General features: G+C 40.1%; 1 protein-coding gene across 1 annotated transcript in view; it reads right to left on the bottom strand.

Moving 5' to 3' along the window:
* Positions 1–24,313, bottom strand: part of MMS19 (MMS19 homolog, cytosolic iron-sulfur assembly component) — a 493,377-nt gene that overhangs the window by 313,923 nt on the left and 155,141 nt on the right. The window contains exons 7-11 of the mRNA XM_069239619.1: positions 23,754–23,882; positions 23,586–23,647; positions 13,292–13,378; positions 5,352–5,426; positions 2,254–2,331 (exon numbers count right to left, since the gene is read on the bottom strand). Of these exons, the coding sequence (XP_069095720.1) occupies positions 2,254–2,331; positions 5,352–5,426; positions 13,292–13,378; positions 23,586–23,647; positions 23,754–23,882 (431 nt within the window). The remainder of the gene's footprint in view (positions 1–2,253; positions 2,332–5,351; positions 5,427–13,291; positions 13,379–23,585; positions 23,648–23,753; positions 23,883–24,313) is intronic.

A 24,313-nucleotide genomic window follows, 5' to 3' on the forward strand; every position in this document is an offset into this window, starting at 1 on the left:
GTTCAGTACTTCTCTGCATGGCCTAACCTTCTACTTTGACTCATCCTTTTTCTATTTTTCTCCCACATGTTTCACTCTTCCTCCTGTAACATTTTACACCACTTCATGCTCATAACTTCATTAGTCACCTCAGCACTGCTTTGTCTTACCCTGCCTTTTCTTTTTTTTTACCACACCCTCCACTTTCACCCCAAATCATTGTAATCTGCGTGTTCTCATAACTTGATTTCATTATTTCCCTGTCATGTATCCAATCTATGAAGAACTGTTTTTGCAGTGACCCAGCTGAGTCGCTTCGGTGTACAGACTAGAACCTGGTGCTTCTTTTCAACCAACTATTGATTAAGGCACACCACTTAGATCGGCCATGTGCACCCTATGAAGGGGGAACCCCTCAAATGCACGAGGGCACAGTTAACTAAAACTACGTGTGTTAAAGTGGTAAGTCTAAAGTGACCAAATGATTAAGAATAAGCTAAAAATTGTAATACTATGAGTGCCAAGTGGATTTTTTTCTATTTTTTAAATCCAGGCAAAACTGAAGCACATTCTGTGTTCATGCTGTCTGGTAGGAGAGGCAGACCAGACTCTCTTCTGCTGTAAATGACCTCTTCCTTCCTGCACATTGGAGTGGTCTAAATAATTACAACACTAATGAACAAAATACAAGGTGCTTATAGAAAAGGATAGCCATTTTCCATCAGGTTGATTAGTACAATAACCCAAAATGCTCATAACACAAGTCGTATTGTCAACAGACACTGGCATATGTCCCAGGTGGATCCTGAACTCAGAAAAGTGATAAAAGAAAAAATGGCTACACTTAAATGAGATTAATGATGCTGAATCATACTGTTGGGTGCATTTAAAATGTAGCTTCATATATATTTGCATTACATGGTTACCAAGGACGACAATGGCATTTTTCATGCGTGGTTGCTATTTAATATGCAATTATGTTTTGAACAAATGCAAATGTGTGGTATTTAAGATTGGTAATGAGTTGTTTATTACTGGAGATTGTATCGATTGTGAGACTACCTATGTCGTGTAGACTTTCATTTGTTCCTAAACGTTTCAACACATTGCTGGCATAATGAAAAATTAACAAATTATAAGCATGTAAGACCAATTACGCAACTGAATATCCAGTGGCTATATACTTTAATGAGTAGCATGTAATATAGCATTTTTCAAATATCTTTAACATAACACAATAGCCTAAGAAAGTTTGAAGGGAAACCGACTGTCACTAAATTGGAGGCTAAACCGAACACTGAATTTCAAAGAAACCCAGTGGCTTAAATGTGGAAGAGGATCTACTTTTATTATTAGTTCCAAGACTTGCATGCATTTGCTGACCATTGCTTCTTAGGCTCATTCAACTCCTGAAATCTGGTGATTTAGGACATTTTTTATCAAGTGACTGCTAGCTGTTTTACATATCTGAAATGTGTGATAAAAACAAGTCTTTTATCTTTTAAAATGTGTTGAATTGTATGTGATGTGATATCAGGTCCACACACAGAATTTAGCATTTGTGAAGAACCTGGATAGGTTATTACACACAGTAATCAATGCCTTTTCTCAATAATTGTAGATACTGAGCGTTTCTCTATCGGCTCAATTCCCCACAGTGTATCCTGGCATTTTGTCTACACTGATGTAGTTTCCAGTGGCTTAGTGCATTTCTTGAATGGTTTTGTTATAAATTGTTTTAAGTTTATAAGTCATATGTAAGTTCACAAAATTGTATTTAGTGGGAAGCAGCCTCTTATATTTTATTGTCATTATAGAGAGTTTTCTGGGAAAATCGCGGACTCCAGATTAATGAATGCATTTCAACAAGGCAGAGAGGAATTCCAATCATTCATTTGTAATTGTAAACAAGACACTGCCTGGATAGGGACATGCATACTTTGCAAGCTTATTCCACAATTAGGTTTGACAATGAATGCTCGTTCCTTTCATTAATAATAGGACTTTAAAAAACATGCATCTGATCTCACATTGTGTATCTGCCCCGTTACACAATATTTAAGGGTTCTGGAGTGCCTATGTTGCTACTACTTGATAACTCATTGGGAATGCATCCCTTTGCTTCCTTTCAGCTTGCTTTCTTCCAGATCAACTTAACTATTTTTAATCTGTCATTATTCGAGGGTGACATTTATTGTGAATGTGAGCCCCGCAGTGAATTCCAACTGTTTGAGAAAAACACATTTTGCTCATGCCAAGATAATCCATGCTTACCTCCCGTCGGATCGATGACCAAAGACTTGGAAGAAACTCTTTTAGTTCTTTCTGTCCATATATAGCACAACAAGCATTCTGAAATGAGAAGCAAGCAAAATGAGGAAAAGGACGTACTGGTGACCTTCATCCTCTGGTTTTGATGCTAATTCAAGTATGAGTTTGGTGAGGGGGTTGAAAGGCAGTGGAGACATCTTTTCAAAGCTAAAGCAACCATTCATATGTGAGTAACCAAATAACTATGTAATCCAATGGCCAAAGCACCCATGCACCGTTCCTGTCACACAAAAATAACTTCTAAAAAGTCTTAGTAGAATTGCAGTGGTATCGGGGAATGGCAGAGATCTCAATCTTCTGCCCCTCAACTCTAGAGTATACATGATCAGGAGTTTATGAGGAGTATGAGTAAAACAGCACTCTCTAAAAATCTCACTTCTCTTAAGGCTTTCCATGAATATCTTGATAATAAACTTTAATTTCTCAGACTGGGATAATTCAAAGTACAAACAGGGGTATCAGGGAAACAGTTCACTCCCACAGCCTAGTTAACAATCAGTATTTGCTTTAGGGCCAGTAGAAAAAGAAACTTAACTGGAAAACATCACCCTGAGAGAAGAATACAATGCACAACTTACTCTTTGGCCTCTCTGCAGCTCACAAGGAACTCTCTAAGATACTGCTGTGAGTGACTGTTTAAGAAAACTGACAGTAGACCAGAATCTCCGGCACTGCTTTAGATTTAACATAATCTAGCTTCAAAAATCGCAAGAAATGAGTTGAGAATTGTAAGGTCAGGACTCTCTATGAAAGGCATAATGCATGCATCTATGCATTGAAATGATCTCACAGATACCATTAAATACTTTTTAAAGTTGGTACTCGAGATAAGATTAAAAACAGGGTACTAAAGTTTCTTAGTAGTATATCTGAGATAACTGTAACATCTGGAGCACCTACATTGTCCAGATTTACTTTATTAAATATCTCCCTATCTTAGGTTGAACCCATTCTTACATAGAAAAACTGTCCAAAGTGGGGAAAGGTTTTCTATGATAAAATAAGTCACAAAAGTGTGGGTGTGATTTCCTTGTCTAGAAAAGTTGGACTTCTAAAGAGGGTAATTAGGACTATATATTAACCTGAGATTAGCACATTTTAGGTGAAATGGTGATCCAGTGGTGATGTCCTTATGTGCACAATATAGATTCATATAGAAAGAGAGAAATACACAAACGTATTAAATATATAATTGTAACAGAGATTGTTACTTCTTACAGTGATCATGCGGGGGGGGGAACTCTTCAGTATTTCTGGCTATCAAACAACATTCTATGACAGAGAGAAAAGTGTTTCCACCAATGATAAATTGAATTTATCTCACGGTCTACGTGCACTTGAAGAGACCATGAACATGTGAGCAAACCTATCTATCACTTTCAAAACAATAACAGAAGTAGGGGTTAGATGATCTGAGAATAAAGGAAGGTCTCTGTAGATCTTGTAACATTTGAGCCAAAGAAAGAATCAAAAAGATCAAGGCTGCTTGTCCAAGCCAGGCATGACAAATGGAAAATGTTTAAAGTTAATTTAACCAAAAGGCTTATATGTTATTGTGCTTGATTCAAAGTGACATTCTGTTTGCTTTTCTTTGACAGGTGGAGGATAAAGATATACATCAGCAGTTCACATGTTGATTTCTGTAACAACTATTCATCGTCATAAAACTTTTCTGAATGAGGTGAAAATCAAGTTTATGAAGCCATTCTCAAGTCAGCAGCAATTACAGCAGGGGGTGTAAGAGACATATTTAGTAAAATCGCTTGGCATCGAAAAAAGGCCAGACAGTCCAGACTGGCCTGTTGGCATCAAGAAAGATCTTAAATATAGAAGCCCGTCTCATTTATGTCGGAGAGGGTGGCCACAAAATGACTGCACAATTCTAACAGCCTAATGTAGAGTTTCGTGCTAACTCAAAATTCTACCATTTCTGGAGAAAACACCAAAAAAGGCAGAAAACAATGGTTCCATTGCTCCATTATACTTTGTTTATGACTGAGAAAATGATCCTAATGGATCGAAATCATTTAGCATTTCTTTTAGAAATTGGAGGATTTTCCACTGGTGTCGAAATCTAAATCAGGCCAGATTCTAATAATCCACTATAAAATAAAGGCAGCAAGGCTTCAGTCTAGTCAGAAAAACATGGTAGGCATCCTCAAGTTATGCTACTTCAAGCCTCACGGAAGTGACACAATACTATATTAAATGCTAAACTCTGCACCACATTTAACGTCCTACTACACTCAACTTGTGATTTTTTTTCTGAAATTAGTGACCTGAGACAGGACAAGACTAAGGTCTTGTTCTTTCCATTTTAAGACAAAATTCCTTTCTGTAATCTTAAACATGTGAGTTGATTCAACCAAAACAAATACAATGTGCCAAAAAAAAAACATTCACTAGCACCTAGTTTGGGCCTAGAAGAAGCCATAAATCTACTTGTTTGTTAAAATTTTTCTATATAATGCATAATCCTAGGACTAGATACAAAGGTCACACGCTCTATTAAATGGATCACAACAAAGTTCACTTTATGGAACATTGGAGCTCCTCAAATTAATTCAAGAACAAAACTTTCCACAGGTAGGGAAAGGCTAAAAAGACATAATGCAGATGAAACAATTTACATTTGAATTGAATTTATGTGACAGCAGTGTGGAAAAACCTCAAGCAGAGGGCAAGATGCACCCAGAAAAAGGAAGAGAAGCACATATTACCTTCCTTAGATAAGTAATTATTGCTTTCCTTCCAAACATTCCACATGTACCTAAAGATTAAGAACATTTGATTGTTTGACACACTACACCAAAAAGCAAGCAATATGGATAAATACATCAGAAGACATTTATTTTTTGAAGGGTGGAAGATACTTTGAGAGAGAAATATATCAATGTCTGTAGAACTGAAGCACATATGATTCTTTGTAAAGAGGGTAACATTTTTACTTTGTTAGAAAAATATTCTTAGCTTCAAATGTTGCCTTCCTCTGACAGTGGTAGCCAGAAAGCATAAAACATCACTCATGACAAGTTTCTTACCAGAGTTTCCAGAGAGTCCAACTTTGCTCCCTGCACATCAGAGTCCATTTTTTCAATTAGCAGTGGAAGAAGGAACTAAAACACATTATTTGCATTAACTTCAATTGCAAACAAAGAATCAAAATCACAGAAACTGTTGACCACAAAATATAAGGCACAGAAGGTAATCTAGTACATAGTTAAAAATGTTTTTCCATAGGCTACTACACTATCATTCCAAAAACATATAATTTGAAAATAAATTCTTACTGTAAGTCTTCACAGCATACCTTATGATCCCTCAACAGAAGCAGGCCCAGAATAACTTAAGGCGATATATAAAAATGGAAGTATCCCTGGCTAACCTGTGTAGTCTTCACAGTTGTGATTTGCTAGAGGTAAATGGCACACTGCCTAGGTGCCTTTAATGGTAGCTGGATATTGCTCTGCATACTATACAGAAAAAGGGAATTAATGGATTGGGTGTCTGTAGAGCGCACATGTTCACCCAAACGCATAACAGCACCGAGTTTTGCATGTTCCCTAAACCCAAGAGGAGGACGAATATTAAGGGGGTTAAAGAGCTCTTCTAAGGACACTATGATTCTCAATTTGAAACAATTGGAAATTATGTTTACTCCATACTATGGGCTTCACACGGAGCTCAAATAAATCAAGGAATAGTAAATAGGAAGAGAGATCCCATCTGAAGAGGTTGCTTGGGGAAATATCTAGTCAGTTCACTCTGATGACTACTATGACTAGTCCTGTAAAAGGCTTTTTGCGCAAAACCGAGCACCTTCAACTGAAACCACATATCCACTGGCAGTTAATGAAGCTTGCTTTAGATATCTTCTCAAATTTGTGTATAACCAAGAGTACAGTTGTTTTGTGAACTACCTGCTGTTTTTGGATTGGGCAAGCAGGAAATCATAGATAAAAAGAGTTTGCACGAACAAGCCTAGACAAGATTCCTGCATTGACAAAAAAGGCCTCGAGGCAGAAGGTGGTAAAACAAGATTATTCATTGAATAAGCCCCACTTTATAGCAGCAGGAGGATACTATTGCAATGACCTGCACATTGAGACTATGGCCAGATGTAGGAAATATTTTTGTGGTCGCAAATGCATGATCCACAGAATATGGCTGTTTGAGGTCACATAAATGGTTTCTTTATGTACTAACCACAAACTGAGAATCAGTAACAAGTTACAGAATCACAATTTGGGTTTGTGACCGAATACAGATTCAGTATTTTAAAGGGGCGTGTTTAGAGCATCCCTTCAAATACTGAATAAGATTGATAAGTATTAATGGTTTGCAACCAAATTCAGGTCTCAAAATAATAATCTTTTACCACCTCCTCAAAAGAGGTAGTAAGCCATTTGCAAAAGGGAAGGCCTGCTCAAGGGACCCATTTCCCTTAGTGAATGATGACAAAAATACTTTTTTTTTTTTTTTTAAGAGTAGGCCATGGCCCTATTGAGTATTGCTTACTCCTAAAAAATACATTAAACTTTTCATCTTTTTTTTTCCTTAAAGGAAAATGTGATGCATTTAAAAAAAAATACTCTATTTAAACACAATCGCAGGCACAGTGGCCAGCTGACCTCAGCAGGCCACCATCCCTGTGATGGCTATGATTCCTAGTGGGATCACAATTTGCAACCTCATTAATATTCATGAGGCAGGTCGAATTGCGGCTCACTAGGCATCGGTAATTTGCAAACCGACCTATTAGTACATAGGTCAGTTCACAAATTTCCACACTGGTCGAAAACACATGGAAAATACTGGTAGAGACTGAAAGCGCAAAAACGATAAGGGAAACTGCACATGCATCAACTATGAAAACTGCACATGCTAGAACCAAGGAAACTCCCAGTATTTAAACCATAAAAATTACAGAACAGATAAGAATATGTTTTTTCTGCAAGAATGCTCAAAATACATAAGTCAACTTTTCAAGAACCAGGGTATCAATTTCTGGAATGGTAGATAAATGGAGGAAAGAGGGGTAAATTTGGTCCTCCCTACTTGACTCAAAGATCTTGAACCTGGAGCTTAAGGACCTCTTTAACTTCAAAAAGGTCCAAAGAATTAAGGGACTGCCTAACATAACTTTGCCACACAGGACAAGAACATATCCTAAGGAAATTCTCCTCACTTCCAGATGGTACGCAAACCTCAAGGGATGAGTTTTGCTGCCAAAGGGGGAAAGGGTCAAAAATCTGCACGCCCAAATGAAGTTCACAAGGGAGTGATTGTTGAACAGGGCACTGACTGGCATGAAGTTCCTTGCAAAGTGTGCATGGGAACCTGAGCTCCTGGAAGTGGAAAGAAGCAGATTAGATTTCAATCATCTTTATATGTGATTTTAACACACATTTCATACACCTTCCACAAAAATACTTTTTCCACCACTTCCACAGATTTCTGGCAAACCTCTTTGGGAAGAACCTAGGTACCAATCACTGAATTTCTAGTTGCTGTCTTAGCTTTCAAATGAACTTTCTCAGGGCATTATACTCCCTCGGGTACTGCCACTTTTCACTTCTGAATGTCTTTTGGTGTTCAGAAAACAACAACTCACTTATAACTTTGAGTTGATGGATTAATTCCCGATTTCAAAGGACACAAGTTATTACTGGATAATATAAACATATACATTTTAAAGACTTAAATGAATAACTAATATCTACATTAGAAAATAATTTCATAGTTTCAATTGTGGGATCTTGTGGGGTTGAAAGCTCACCATCTCAGAATGCAATAGATGTGTGCACATCTGTGAAAATGCTACCATAATAACATTTAGGCATTTGTGGAAAGCGAAAACAGAAAAACATTGCTGTTTTGAATTTCCCACAAGCATCTTGTGCAAGAATTAATAAATGTATTTAAGCATGTACATGGGTCTATAAAATGAGAACCTAGCTAAAATGCAAAGAAGTAATGTGTAGGGGATACAATATATAGGTGGAGGCAAATTACAGTGGGGCAAGAGTGCTTCTTATCTTTACAATGAACTGGAGGAAGAATTGAGCTGGAGCTATGTCTAGCATATTTTATTTATTGCATTTCATCATCTAAAGCCTGTCAATACCCTTTGCTGATTTTTCAGAAACCACCTGATACCATCATTTTTTAAGCAAAGTACTGTAGAAGACATTAGTGATTGCTTTAGTGATGATGCACCTTGTCTCAGAAAGAATGCTTAATTAAGGGTTGGAGTCAGAGGAAATTGTTGAGCGTATGGATAGATTCTCCAAGCCCTGTAATGACAGTAGCTACAGCATCAAAAGCACTTTTGTGGGTGGGTAGGTGGATTTCTGGACAACTAGAGTGATCTCTGTTGAGGAGAGACTTGACTAGACAGTCATTCTAAATTCAATTTCCAGCAGCAAACCTCATGCAAAGCTGTCTAGAGTAAGATGTGTGTAATGAAGCTGAAGTTTCTGTCAATAAAGCAACAAAGGGCTTTTGTGATGCTGATGTGTGAATGCCATGTCAGTCACTTACAATGCGAACCAGCAGCAGACAGCCCACAAGTCAGTAAAGAAAATAGTTCAGAGGCTTTACAACTCCATGTTTTATCTTGGTGAATGAAGACAGACACAGTGCCTTGCATGTCATTTGAGAAGAGAAGCTTGTTGTTGCCTTATTTTTGTGTAGTGGTTACAAATCATATTTTGCAGCAAAGGACAGGAGCTGCTTCTTGGAATATACGAAGAATGAGAAGCACTACAGCTATTTCAGATCCATTTTAAGATTGAAATGTGCAGTGTGGCCAGTCAGCAGACGAAAGCGCTATGAAAGAAGACTTGTAACCCAGTGTCCCAGCCTCCTCTCACCTCTCCAAATCCTAAATCAGTTCTAAGACAGATTACCCTCCACATACGGCTCCAGCACAGGGCAATTCAAACTACGCATGCACCGTGACCCCAACTAGTATATGGGCAACTGAGCTCTCAACAGTTATTCACGGGAGAGATGGGGTCTCTTAACATTTCCACATTAGGCTGCCCCCAGCAACTCAGTGGGCAAGCCGGTGGCACAGGTATTCCTCTATTGAATCTGCTGTAGACCTCAGTAAAAGCAGTGTCATACTTACTGGGTCCACATTGGCTGCACGAGTTAAGGGCAATAAGAAATTAGCACAGGGGTTTATATAGTGACCCTGAGCTTCCCGTGTTTCATAGGTGCTAAAGGTCCAAATACGTGCAAATGGATCTCTTATGGTTCTATGCCGCAGCTTTAGACTGACTGGTCCTATGAGTTGGTTCTTAAGCAGCTTAAATTACAGCCTTCCACAAGGAGTGGCATTTGACCTGTAATGAAGGACTATAGGCCAGTGGCCATATAGGGCAGGACAACATCATTCAGGTTGCTGAGGGGGCTGTAGTGACCAATATATTCATCACACTTATAAGACAGAATACATTTGTTAACAGAGTAATAAACTTCAGATTTCAATCTCATTTAAGAGGCTTCGAGGTCGTTTTCAGTTGTTGAAAATGTCTCTTACCTACATCTTAACTACACATGTTGGCACCTAATACAATTGTTGGAAATGGCCCTTTTTGCAGGGTTATCCCCAAACATTTTGCCTTCTTCTTCCTATTTTTTCAGGTCTGTTTTTGCTGCTTTGTCTCTTTGTATTTTACCACTGCTAATCAATGCTAAAGTGCAAGTGCTCCCTATAGAAATTGTACTGTTGACTGGTTTATCCAGGATTGACGTATTTGAGTTACTGGTAAGCCCCTAGTAAAGTGCCCTAGAGGTTCCCAGGGCCTGTAAATCAAATGCTACTAGTGGGCCTGCAGCACTGGTTGTGCCACCCACATTAGTAGCCCTGTACCCATGGCTTAAGCCTGCCACTGCAGTGTCTGTGTGTGCAGTTTTAAACTGACAATTCGACTTGGCAAGTGTACCCACTTGCCAGGCCTAAACCTTCCCTTTCTATGGGTGAGCGCAAAGTGCTCTGTCCATGATGTAATCTCTCTTTGGGCTTCAAACCACACCCAGGTCACGTCAGTTACTTTCATTGGTTCCTGGGCTTGCTCTTTAAAATTTGCTTGGTTTCATTTGTTAAAGGTATGCATACGTCATGCCTTTTCCGGTGTTTAGCCCACCTACACAGTACCGGTCAACTACTGAAACCATTCGAAGCTCAATGTTTTCAGCCAGGGTTTCCGGACTACTTTATGTGTTTATTTTCCCCGCAGCACGATCGCACTGGGTTTTACATAGTGTGATCGCACTCCGTTTTTACGTTTTCAATTTCAGCGCGATCGCACTGCATTTTACATAGCGCGATCGCGCTGTTTTTTTTCTCTTAGTTTATGTCAAGAAAAGTCCGGTTAGGAGTTTACAACGCAAATAGCTCTAACTCGAGCAAATGCGAGCCCTGTTGCACTGAAAATGCTTGTTATACATGTAAGGAACCCCTAAGGTAGGCCCTAGTGAGCCCCATGGGCAGGGTGCAGTGTAGGTTTAAAGTAAGACATGTACTGGTGTGTTTTACATGTCCTAACAGTGAAATACTGCCAAATACGTTTTTCACTGTTGTAACGCCTTTCTGTCGCATAGGTTAACATGGGGGCAGCCTTTAAATAACTTTAAAGCTCAGATTTCTTTTGGGAGCAGATATAAATATGCAGTTTAGGGTCTCTGAACTCACAATTTAAAAATACATATTTTAGTAAAGTTGGTTTTTAGATTGTTAGTTTGAAAAAGCCACTTTTAGAAAGTAGGCATTTTCTTGCTTAATCTATTCTGCGACACTGCCTGTTTGTGGATTCCCCGTCTGGGTCAGACGGACAGTTGGGCTGTTCACACCTCTCCTCTAGACAGTGACACAAAGGGGGCTGGGGTGTAGCCTGCATATCCTGATGAGCCATCTGTGCTGGAAGGGAGGGGAGGAGTGGTCACTCGCACCGGAAAGGACAGGGCCTGCCCTCACACAATGCAGTCTTCGACCCCCTGGTGTGTGTCTGAGGCCTGGCCTGGACAAGGAAGGATCTTGCAAACACTTGAGACTTTGCTTTCAAGTCTGCCAACTTCAAAAGCAGAAAGGGGTATAAGAAGACCCAAAACCCCAGACTTTTAGAATCTTTCTGGAATCAAGAGGAATCTCTGCAAGGAGAAGAGCTGGAGGAGGAGGACTGTCCCTTTGCTGTGTTGTTTTGCTGGACTGGCCTGCAGATGCTGTTTCTGCCTGAAAGGAGTGCAAAGGGTGAATTTTGCTGTGTGTCCTGCTTGAGAAAGTTCTCCAAGGGTTTGGAGTAGAGCTTGCCTCCTGTTGGAAGGCTCAGGGACACCAAAGACTTCAGTTTCCTCGACCTGCAGCACTGGGAACTGTGTGTTTTGTGCTGTTCAAGAGGAGAATCCACTGCGACAGCACCAGCGACCCTGCTGGCCTGCACTTTGACCTGCCGACGCAGCACGGAGTTGCATTGCCCTGCTTCGCACCACGACCCTGGTCTCACCAACGCTGTCATCGGATGACTTCACCAAGCCACTGCTTGCACCACGACCTGTGGGCCCCGCACTCCGGCATTGCCTGCTCACACCACAAACTGGGCATCCCTGACGACACCAGTCCTGCTGACGACCACGCCGCTGCCTACACCGTGGCCTGTGGACACCGCTTTTGAGGAGCACACAGCACCGTGGCACCAACGCCAGCATCATCGACTCCAGTGTCATCACAGCGTGGCCTATGGACACCGCTCCAAAGGGTCACAAAGCACTGTCCCGCACCGCTGGCTTGGGCCTACTGACAACAGCGCTTCAGCAACGATGCAGCCACAGCCCGCACCGTGACCTGGTTATACTGCACGTCGCACCGCCCCACTTCACACCGCAGCCCTGGTCTCACAGAACGCCGCTGGACACCATCACCGAGCCACTGCCTCCACCGCCACCAGTGGGCACTGCACGCTGCATCGTCCCACTTCGTACCGTAGCCCCGCCGCCATCCACGCCAGCGCTCATGACATCATCAGCCTGGAGTTCGATCTGCAACTCGTGTGACTTCAAGGGTCCGATGACTCCCGCACAGACTCCAGAACCGGCACCACGATGCCAGGGACAATGCTCTCCGGAGCTCACTGCGAGGATCACAACACCCTGCAAATCCAAGGTACTGTTTGCTGGTCTTCCCAACCCCGTAGCTGGCCTGCAACGCCGCAGCAAGCCTGAACTGCTGGTTTTGTTGATCACGACACCGGGATAGCCCCAGCTGGAGCTATCGACTTCAAGGAACTGTATTTGTAAGATAAATCTTAACAAACTAATATCTTTATTACTGTATTTTGGATTCTTATCATTTTGGTCTTGTTTTACACAGATAAATATTGGCTGTTTTTCTAAAACTGGTGCGATGTCCTTTTGTAGTGTTTTCACTTATCTCAGAAGCAATGTGTCAAGCATTTGCACATAACACACAGTAATAAGCCTGACTGCTTGTGCCACGCTACCAAGGGGGTGAGCAGGGGTTATCCTGACTAGATGGGGGGTCCCTACGTGGACAGGGTGCAAACCCACTGCCAACTAGAAACCTTATTTCTAACAACCACCAAATATAGGACTTATTTTGACTTGTTGGAACTGCATCATATTTATTATGTTGTTAACCCTGCCTTCATTCATTACGAATCATTCTTCCACACTTAACATATATGTAGATCTGTTATTTACAACCTGCTTTCAGAGTGCATATTCTGATGTCCATTCCAGGAATAAAAATAAAAGGTATTAAATAATACAAAAAATTAAAAACCATTTCTAAATATCTCTGACTTCTTTAAAACATTTTTAATAACATTTTGAAAACATCAAACTGATAAAGTTCATTTTATGGTAAGTCTCAGTTGCACTGAAAGCTACTTGTGACAATAGAAATATACATTAGGCAGTCTAAAGGTTTTTTTGTATCAGTGAATATCAGGTTTACCTCTGCAAACTGGGGAGTGGAAGTCAAAACTGCACGGAGACTATTGATCAGGTCCTCCTTGGTGATACCATGTGGGTCACTTGTTGGCTGTAACAGAAGGAGGAGGGCACAATAAATTGATTAAGGTAGTTTCACCATTTATCAGAAAGACACAAAAAGCAAGCATTACATTCAAATCATTAAGAATATTCCTCAAAATTGGATTAGGATCCACTTTACGGGAACACATAAGACATTATTTACACCACTGAAATGAAAAATTTAGTTATAAAAAATTGGTTGGAATGAGTATGAAACAAATTAACTTTTGCAAAGATATCCTTGAGCAGAACAAAATAGGGAGCTATTGAGTATTATTTTTATACAGATCAATGGGGCCACTTTTGTGTTCCCAGTGAAAATGGAATTGTTAGAAAAGCGTGTATCCGGGGAGGATAAAACTTGTAACTGTGCTTCAAGGAAATGTTAATCATTACCATGATTCCAAAGAGGCAAAGACAAGCAAAATGTCTACTTTTGAAGGTCCGTACTTATGTACTAACTATATGCATTGAAAAGTAAAAAATAACCATACTCAGCTGTTTAATAAAGAACTAAATATTAACAACACACCTTTTAATTAGATGTGCGGTTATGTGAACTTTGGGTATGAATCCCCTTTACCTACCACATACTCATGAGGCTTGAAAAAGTATTACAGCTTTCTACCTTAATTCGTAATTCAGGTGCAAAACAAGCATAATACCCTGCTGTCTGCCCACAGTTTCTTTTAATCATTATCAATACTAAAAAACAGATTTCTACTTATAAACACAATAGAAGGTACTCAAACTGAGAAATGTGCCACAATAACATAAAAAAGAACTAGATTATCTCACCTCATCTTGCTGGATAGAGAACTAAAAATGGAAGCAGTATGCAGTCTGTAAAGGTAGACTTGGAATCAAACAAAGTTTTCTGTAAGAAATTCACCTATCCTGCAATGATAGTTTTTTTCACTGTATGTGTTCTTTATCCTAGAGAGAATGGTTCTCATTTCTGACCTAGGTTTTGTGGTATTGTTTTGCTTGTAGTGTGATAGGGACAGTTTTGTTAGGGATAATGGTGGTGCTTTTAACTAGTATCTTGAGCGAGAGTTGCTCATACAATACCCGACTCACTTTTCATCATGAGGTCAAAGGCTAATTGTGCTGCAAAGGACCTTTGCCGAGTGTTGCTGTATTTTCCAGTGTTTGTCCACCAGTTTGTGTGGCAGATGAATACAAAAGTGACTGAATGCCAGGAAAGTATTGTGCATGCCTGTGACTCAAGTTTGAAAAAAAGGCTTTCATAGCCCTCTCAACATTTTTCAGAAGCATCCTGTCCCATTGTCATTAGATTTATTAAGCTTGGCCTTCAGAAATCTTCTCTAAACATTTTAATGAGGGCAAGTTGCAGCTACATATGTCCTACTAGCCTAAAAAGAAACCAATCAAGAGTCATGCTTGGGCTCTCTGAGGATTTGACATGTAAATTCTCCAAGCTCTTGTCCTTGAGACGGACAAGAAGGAAGCATAGATATACCATTAAGATCATACAGCCAGATTTCAGAGGGAACAGAAGTCAAAGACAATGGAGAAAGGTGATGAGGCAGTAGCAATTTTCAGGAGAAGGTATCAAACAAGAAACAAAGGGATTGTTCACAGAATGTAGTGGATTAGGGCAGTGGTGGCTGGAGACTTTTCAAAGTGGTGGGGCATAAAGGTAAGGTGCAAGTTTGACTTAGCAAATGAGCCTGACTGGCATAAGAAACGACCAGGGGGTGTCTGTCTAGTACATTTCAAGCTAATTTTGTCAAATAATTTGTTGAAAAAGTAATAAGAATCTAGACCACATATAGAGTGCACATGACAACTGACTTGCCTCTTGGTTTATTAATGGCATTATTGCAAGGGGGAGGCTGAATGCTTTTAGTGAGTATGCTTAAAAGGTTTCACTTTTAATAAATGCCACTGAAAGCAGTGATATAATTATTCTGATTGACAAAGGTGAAACACCTTCTTGTATCAAGCAATTCAACTGTATGAGAACCAGCTACACATCAGCTACCAGCCAGCGTGTCAAGTTAGCGTTGACTGGGCTAAAATATTAACACAGTCCTTCAGAGACCATTTCAGTCCCTCTTCGAATGCTTCAGAGCTGTGGAATTACAGTGACATTTGTAAGTGTGTCACATCACTTAAATTTAAATGAGCCGGGGCAAGGCTATCCTCCACGCAAGATGGTTGGTCTCTACTAAGCTTCAGCAAGCCTGTCACACCACTGGCTCGAATTCCCGGTCCTGAGCAACTCTCCAACACTCCCCTACAGGGTCGGACGTCGTATTACAAAGGTGCATCTATCTTAAGAACCCTCATGACACCGAGACTCCGTTGGACCAAACTTTCAAGGGCACTGCTGAGACTCACTGGGACCCGCATGGCCCACAATATGGCGGCGCCTGCTTACCTGAATGAGAACTAACACTGAGGTATTTGTACGTGCTCCTTCATGCGTATATCCAAGCAGCTATTGCAATAATACCCTCTCTGGTGACATATGCCCCCCCCCCCTCACAGTACTGACATTGTTAATTTGATATGATGAACCGTCCTGGCAATTAACACGACCAATACTGATGCAAGACTCTTGGTGTCCTAAGTGAAAGCCTCTACACCCCTGAATGTTAGCAGGATATAGTGGAATTTGCATGATTGATAAACTGCCTAATAAAATGACGCCATCTGCTTCCTTCAACAAAGACTGATACTGAAGTATTCAAACGCGACATCACATGCGTTTTTGCAGCGAACAGGGTGGACAACCCTGAATACGAAACAACACACACAGTGAAACTGAATGGAGGCTGCTCTTTTAACCACTAGTACCGCGCGCCTCCTGACAACCACTTTTGAATCAGACAAGGCGCATAGCCTCACAAAGCTCACAGAGCGCTCAGCTCTATGAAGGAGGTTAGATTCTCCATGGACCATGGGAACCCTGCTATGCCAAGCATCATCATGTGCAGCACCAATATCACTCCGTGAACATGACTAGATGATAGATAGGACTGTGATATAGAATATTGGTGGTGAGTCTCCCAAAGCGCTTGTCCATCACTTGCTGAGTGGAGCGATTGATCAAGGTGTCATACTGCATAACCTACACAAGACAAGCACACTGAAAATAACAAATGATGTGCCTTCATTACAGAATCTATTCGACTGTCCGTACCTGCGCTCCCTAGCACCTTTTCACGCACAATCACCTTAGCAAACTTCGCACTGCTTTAACACACCACCTTAGGAGCCAAAAACCTACAGTGCCCTACTTGCAGACAACCCCCCTCAATGTTTTATGTCATGTATGACTCCTCATCAAGACACTCTACTTATTGCTGTCTCAAAATCCTCGATGATGTCTTAACATTTTGATTCACATTTAGATGTATCTTTTTTCTTTACAGCTACAGAGGTTAATTGCCATGACTCTACAAGTGAATTACATTTTATGAGGTTATATAAATGCTATATGTATGCAATCGTTATCCATCAGGGCCATATCCTTATTGTTGATATTTTACTCATTGCTCAACGTTGCGGCTGGCTTGCGCCCTTGTTCCAGTTTGATTAGTTGCTCCTTGCAAGTGATACCCAGTGCCTGACACTGTACATCTCATCTTTTCAGACTCCTGCGTCCTCGTTGGAGGACAATGACCTTTTTTTGATAACTAAACTTAACTCCTTTCCTTGCCCCTGTGCAGGGTCATGTGCTGCACATAATCCACCACTTGCCACTTCAATTAATGGCCATCTACAAGCTCACACATCTACCATTCCACACTACACCAATGGCTAATCAAAACACATCAATACTTAAAGTGATTTCCCTTAATGTCAAAAGCCTCAACAATCCAGTGAAACATGGAAAATTCTATGACTACTGCCATTTTCTTAAGAGTGACTTGGTCTTTTTGAGGGAGTCCAAAATTGGATATAAAGACACTCTCTCCTTCAGCATGAGATGGATACCAGACATTGCTTGGTCCCCCGAACTCTCCACACACAAAAAAAAAAAGAAAACACAAAAAAACATAGTTCTTATTCTGATTTCGAAAACTCTGTCCTCTCAAATATTACATCAGAACCAAATAACGAAGGCTGATGATTTATCACATGCCTACAGAATGCCACCTAATAAATGTATGTAGTGAACATTTATGCTCCTACCACAGATGACCCATTATTTTGGGACAAACTCTCAGCAAAATTAGCACTTTTAGACCCAAAGCACAGATTATCCTTGGTGGGGACTTCAATCTACCAAAGGACATCATCTTGGACAGACAGTCCGCCTTGAGAAACCCAATTCCTAGATCCCACAAAGCATTACATACCCTTTCTCAGAGCACAAATTGTCAGATGTTTGGAGACTCCACAACCCTACTGGCAGTAATTTTACATTCTTCTCACCCCCACATAACACATTCTACAGAATCGATTACCTCTTAACAGACTTCTTTCTTCTTCCGCACGTCACCTCCACCTCTGTAGAACCTATCATCATCTCAGATCACGCAGCTATTTCTATTTCTTCCTCCCCAGTCCTCCGAAAGTAAAAACTTGGTGTATGAATTTAGAGATCTTAGAAGATTCAGATGTGATTAGGGAACTTCACAGTGAACTATTACAGTTTATTCAAATAAACAAAGACTCAGTATCCTCATCAGTAACTCTCTGGGACTCCGTGAATTTTTTTTGTGGAGGCCAAATTATAACACAGAGGTTCCGGAAGAACAAAATAATTAGGTTGTTCCTTGGCCATTTGACATCAGAAATAAAAGCTAATGAACAGGACTACCAGGAAAGTAATAAGACTACCTTGGTTACACTGAAACGCCTTAAATATGAATTCAAATCATTAATCAGCAAATGCGCACACCTCTGGGTTCATGCCCAAAAGGGCAACAAATGTTTTCTTCTCTGGCTATTCCCTGATCAGGGACAAAACAGAGATTCCCCTCCTGATCGTTCACTATCATCCTGTGATAATTAGCTCTTCAAACTTTCAATGGAAAACTAATATTAAGTACCTTGGAATTTGGTTCTGTAAGGACCTTTCTGAATCTATCGCTATAAATGAAAATAAAACCCTTAATAAAATAAAGGCCCTACTAGCTACATGTTCACCTAAACATATTTCATGGTGGGGTAGACTTGAAACCATCAAGATGATGGTATCACCGTTGATTAACTTCTTATCCTGTATGCTTCCCGTTCGCCTATCGCCAGACTTGTTTTTGAAGGTCGATAAAGCTGTCTCCAACTCCCTATGGGATAACAAAAGGTCTAGAATCAGTCTTAAAAATCTGAGGGCACCCCTCTCCACAGCAGGAGGTTGTAATTTTCCAAACTGGGTCACCAACTAGACTGCATACCTAGTGACTCAAGGCGTGCAGTGATTTGTAACTGATTCATTAAATACCTGTATGGTTGGAGGTGGAATCCTCAACCTGCTCCCTTTTCGTATTACTGGCCACCCTGACAATGTCAAACAACTCTTATAACGAATCTCAAAAGATCTTTAGAGACACCATATTGTCCCTGGATACAATGTTAACTATCAATATTCACAAATCTTTCACCTCTTTGTGGAATAATATGAAACTACCAACCCCTGAATCAGTAACCTATGGAACGACATGGGGTGCCAAAGCGATCTTAGCAATAGCCAAAATTTACAGCAATACTGAACCACTCTCATTCGCCACCCTACAACACAAACATGACTTTTTGAACATGGATTTGTATGACGTTTTACAAAAGAAGGCCAAAATATCGACATTTGGTTTACTCCACAATTCATCCATTCTGCAAAAAACACAAATTATACTTTTGAGTAGCCACAAAGAAATGAAATTCTATAAAATACTTCTACTAAAGCCCCGTGTTACCCTCCTTTAATGCAGAAATGGTCTTCTTATTTTTCTATGAAAGGTCTTGCTCTGCCTAACGAAGACTCCTGGTCACAGATTGGCATGAACCTACTTTAACATAAACTAGACATGTAACTCATCACCTGGTGACGAAGCGCACATGTTCCTCTCTGGTCCTCACTTGCACACTTACTATCGAGACATCGCCTTACAACTTCCAAAAATGTCAAAACTACCATCCCATTCTCTTTTCCACTTATCCAACTGGGTTCACTGTGCAAACCCCACAAACATTCTCTATGAGATGGACCTTTCTCTATTTGACCTCTTACTTACCATTGCCATCAAAGTGATTCTGATTGACTGGAAATAAGGTACTAACGTGTCATATCATACACGGTTGGGCCTGGGTTACTTATCTAAGAAGCACACATATAAACCAGTCTCTCAAAAAGGTTACCCTACAACATACCAACGCATATGGGACATGCTAGATCGCTTTTATATTGACCCATCCTCGTAATGGGAAATCCATCAATACTAAACCCTCCTGATTACGTGTAAAAAATTTTGGACACTCCCCAATATACATAACTTCTTTAATGGATCACATGACTTTACCATACCTATCACTATACCCACTCCATCTCCCTTCTCCCCTTAGGCTACCAACGACATGTGCATCACGGATTCTCTAGTCAAGTTTATCTCCAATAATCATTATATGCTGTTAAATATCTGATGTCCAATATATGTTCAACATATGATATCAGATGTTCAATATATGTTCAACTTATGATGTTCATTAACTGATCTGTATAATCAACGCTTCCATAGATTATTTCATTTAACACTGAAGGTTAATGCTGTATATTTCTTGACTAATATATCCATCCCTTAATATGCTTCTTCCCTTTTCATTTCAGCGTGTTTTATCCATGTACCACTGTTTATTATTAAAAATGTCAATAAAAAGTTCTGAAAGAAAAAAAAAAAAAGTCAATTTTAAGCATATTGTATCACCATTACTCGATAGCACTAGCCAGTGCTTTCTTCTGTACGCTCCTTGGGTTGGACACAGCAAAGGATGCTGCAGTCATACATTCTCATCCCTGTTAACTGAAGGTTTTCGCTCAGGCACTATCAGCTTTTAGAAAATATACTTAGCACACTTTCAAACTGAAATCTTTGGACCGCATGCACATAGCAAATATATCACGCTGTCTTCATTTAAGTGACATGGCACTGAAAAAGACGCAGTCGTAGGGAGTGTAAGGAAATGCCTTCCTTGGCATGGTTACCCCCTAATTTGTTGCCTTTTGTTGATGCCAGTTATGATTGAAAAAAATGTCAAAACTACCATCCCATTCTCTTTTCCACTTATCCAACTGGGTTCACACTGTGCAAACCCCCCAAACATTCTCACATTCTATAACTATAGGCCTTCCATAGAGGAAGGCCTCAACCAGGTCACCAGCGGGCTGCGCATGAACTCTTCCAGCAGTGGGAAAGGCCTCACTCTGCATTTTATGCATGATCCTGCTCAAGGCAGGAATGGAGGGGAGTGGGGACCAAGGCTAGGCGCTGGACACAGGAAACCATCACACGTCTATCCACTGCTTGCTGGAAGTGCATTGTGGGAATTGACACCTCAAGGAACAGAACATGACCAATCACTGTAAGGCTTAAAAATTAAGCCACAGAGGATTAGCCATGCTCTGTGTTACTCTCACCCCTACGCTGCCTTCTGAGCGCAGGAACTGCAGTGAACAGAACAAATACATGCATTGATCACATGCTATTTTAGTAGAAAATAGCTGAAAAACAACGCAAGGATTGGTGGGTGCTTGGAGAACTTAGCGCTCCAAAGAAGACTAAAGGAGCTGTACTGTATTCCCCCGGCTCCTTTACAGCGCTGACTCAAGAGGGCTAAAGTGCACATCTGGTCATCTTAAGAGACATGGTCACTTAGCTTGATACCTGAGGCCTGTCAGCTATCAGGGTTGGCCACGCCCTGCCAAGGACACATGCTCAACACAACACCACCCCATGCTGGGTCACCCCTTATAAATGAATCTAAAAAAATTTATAGATTTTTTAAATTAATGGTAATGTGTATGTGTGGTAGCTCGAAGCAGGGTTGTGGGGAGGGGAGAAATGCTACAACATCCCAATTAAGACTCTGTCCCTGGATTAGGATATGAACAGATGAGTTGTGAAACATTTTCTAATAAAGGGATGAATCTGGGATGGTTCAGAGATCAGCAGGCAGCAATTACCACACCCTAGCTGGTGTGCCGGGGAAGCAGCTGGTGTGCCGGGGTAGCCATACCCCGGCACACCATAGAAAACAACCAACAGACTTGCAGATTCAAATCTTTAAAAACTTGCAGGAAGGTAGGGCTTAAGAAGTCCTTGCGAGTAGTGAGGAAAGGCTGGAAAAAATTGATGGTTTTAGGATGAAGAATTGGTGCTTTAAACAAGCATCAGCTCTTACTTGGGAGCCAACAAAAAGATTTTAACTGCTCAGAAATAGGTCAATGTTCTACTGAGCCCAAGTCTACAACAGGCAGACGAAATCTGAATACATTGTTGCCTTGCAAGCAGGAAAGTAAAAAGTCACACAGATTTTAAATTGCTTTAGAACTCAAGATGAAAACATAATGGAAACTGAATAAAATGCTAACTACATGAAGACTTTGCATGTTGAAATTATTGTGATTTGTGCCTTTTCTCCATCACTTATTCACATCATCAAATGCATTGGTAAAGCAGAAAGGCATTCTTATTGATAGAAGTACAGCATGTCACTTGGTTTTAATTCAGAACTCTTTTCCAGTCTTGCATTTGCTCCACCCCTTTCTTGCCTTACATCAATAGTTAAGGATTCCTCTTTCCGACAAGCACATGAAGCATCAAATTAAATGTGTCTTTTTCAAGCCACAATGCCTGGTTCACATCTGCCATTTTTGGGTTGAGCTAGGCAGTGCACAAGCTCAACATGTTGTAATCTACATCTGTGGGCTTTAACCGTGTCCATCTCACGATCATCACTTTCACTTGTTTCTTGGTCTGCCTTTCAAAATTCCCTTGACTTAATAAGAAAATGCTTCACGCTAGTCCCACCTTGAGGCTGCTTTGTTACCGCCTTCCAGACTAACCCTGTTACATGGATGATTGCAGGATCGACCATTTTGCTTAGTGTACTTCCACACACCCAAGCTATCTATCTGCCTTTTGAATGCCATTGTTTATTTAATTTTTTTGTTACAAGTTTATTTTTTAGATCTGCATTTTTTTTATTTTGTTTTTTAAATAGAGCCCACACCAGACTCGAACCCGGTTCCTGGTCCAAAAGTCGGCAGCTCTGTAAGTTACGCCATATCGTTGTTGTCACAAGTATTCTTGCACTGCATTGCATTGCATTGCCCTGCTGTCACCTTTAAAATTGCACAAAGGCAACAATAAACAACAGGCTTTAGCTATTGTTTTCCTTCTAATGCATGGTTTATGTCCTTTGCGCCTAACGTAGTTGACTGGATTAAACAACAACTTCTTTTCTTTTGCTGCATACAAAAAAAAACAAAAGGAGAAGAAAAAAAACTGTTTTCAACACCAATACATATAACTTGCGTAAATGCAAGACCTAAGTCATTGCAAATGCTTGTTAAACTTTATTAAAGTGTGGGTATCTTTATGTGCAATTTCTCAAAATTTAACATATGTACATCAAACTTGACGAGCACACGCAAATGGAGGGAAAATCATCTTGATACCAAAGTATCTTTTTTCCTCAACTAAATGTAACCTTCACCCTTCCACGAGATTGATATTCTAGACACTGAGCATTTTACTCCTCTACTGTCTATTTGAAAAAAATGCCTCACATATGTGTTTCCTGTCTAACACCCCGAATGTTAGTGTTATTCTCCCTTCTTGAATAAGGTCCAAATTATTCACTATTCACAATTCTTATTAATGGATGCACTTAAAGGGCTTAAAACAAAAAGAGTATGTGTATTGTTTAGTCATTCTAAGCAGTTTTCTAAAAAGGAGCCTCAATGATCACAATAAGTAAAATGGGCTGACTACATCTGAGTGACCATGTAATCCAAGTAATTAACACCAACCTCTCCTATGAACACACCTAAATTAAAATCTTCTACCTGTATTACAGAATTACAATTCTATCATGCATGTCCTTCCAGGTGCAAACCTGCTCAAATATTATACCCAAGAAAAGCTATCAAATTAATTCATGCCTTTGGAAACTAATCATCTAGTTTTCAAAGTCAGTAAGTGATATGAAGAGATGGTCAAGCAAGTAGAAATGCAACTTACGGGACAAAAATCAATAGGAAAGTAGCAAGACGTGACTTCAAACAGCTCTTCAACAAAGGGCCCTGCAAACACAAAAGGATGGAATCTCGGGTGAAGTTACAATAAAAGCAACCTGACCATGACATACAAAACATAATTATACTCCTAAATGTGGAGTAAAAGTTTTACCAAGTTCATAGTTCTTCACAACCAGGTCTCGGGCAATCTGGAAGGCCACTAGTAGGTTGCGTGGATCTTTTTCACCATCCATGACCTGAATAAACCCAAAAGTGAAGTCAACGCCTAGGCTCTTCAGTTCTAAGCAAAGAAAAGAGGACAGTTGATTAATAAATGACACCCTGACCAATTAATAACATAAATCACAAATTTGAGAATGTGTTTTAATTTTCTTTTGCTACTACAGAAGAGTTTCACACAAAAGTAATTAAGGGCCTACAAAGAAAAACAATGTATTAAAGATCTTTGTGTCTTGGTGGTTTTGAAAAAAGTCAAGTAAACGGAGTAAATTAAGACTTTTTTATTAAAATGGATAAGGCATTTGAATAACCTGAAGCTTCATAGCTGATTAAGACTACGTATGTTGTCAATGGATTCTGCAGTAGTGCTTGCTTTATGGGCCCTGCTTGGGAGGGAAGCACATGAATGATTTATCAATAGTAAGATTATTTCAATATGTTGTCATGTTAACAGTTTTATACCTATTCTTTTCATGGATCAGTGTATAGTAA

Source organism: Pleurodeles waltl, chromosome 6, assembly GCF_031143425.1.
Source record: "Pleurodeles waltl isolate 20211129_DDA chromosome 6, aPleWal1.hap1.20221129, whole genome shotgun sequence".
NCBI classification, from domain to species: domain Eukaryota; kingdom Metazoa; phylum Chordata; class Amphibia; order Caudata; family Salamandridae; genus Pleurodeles; species Pleurodeles waltl.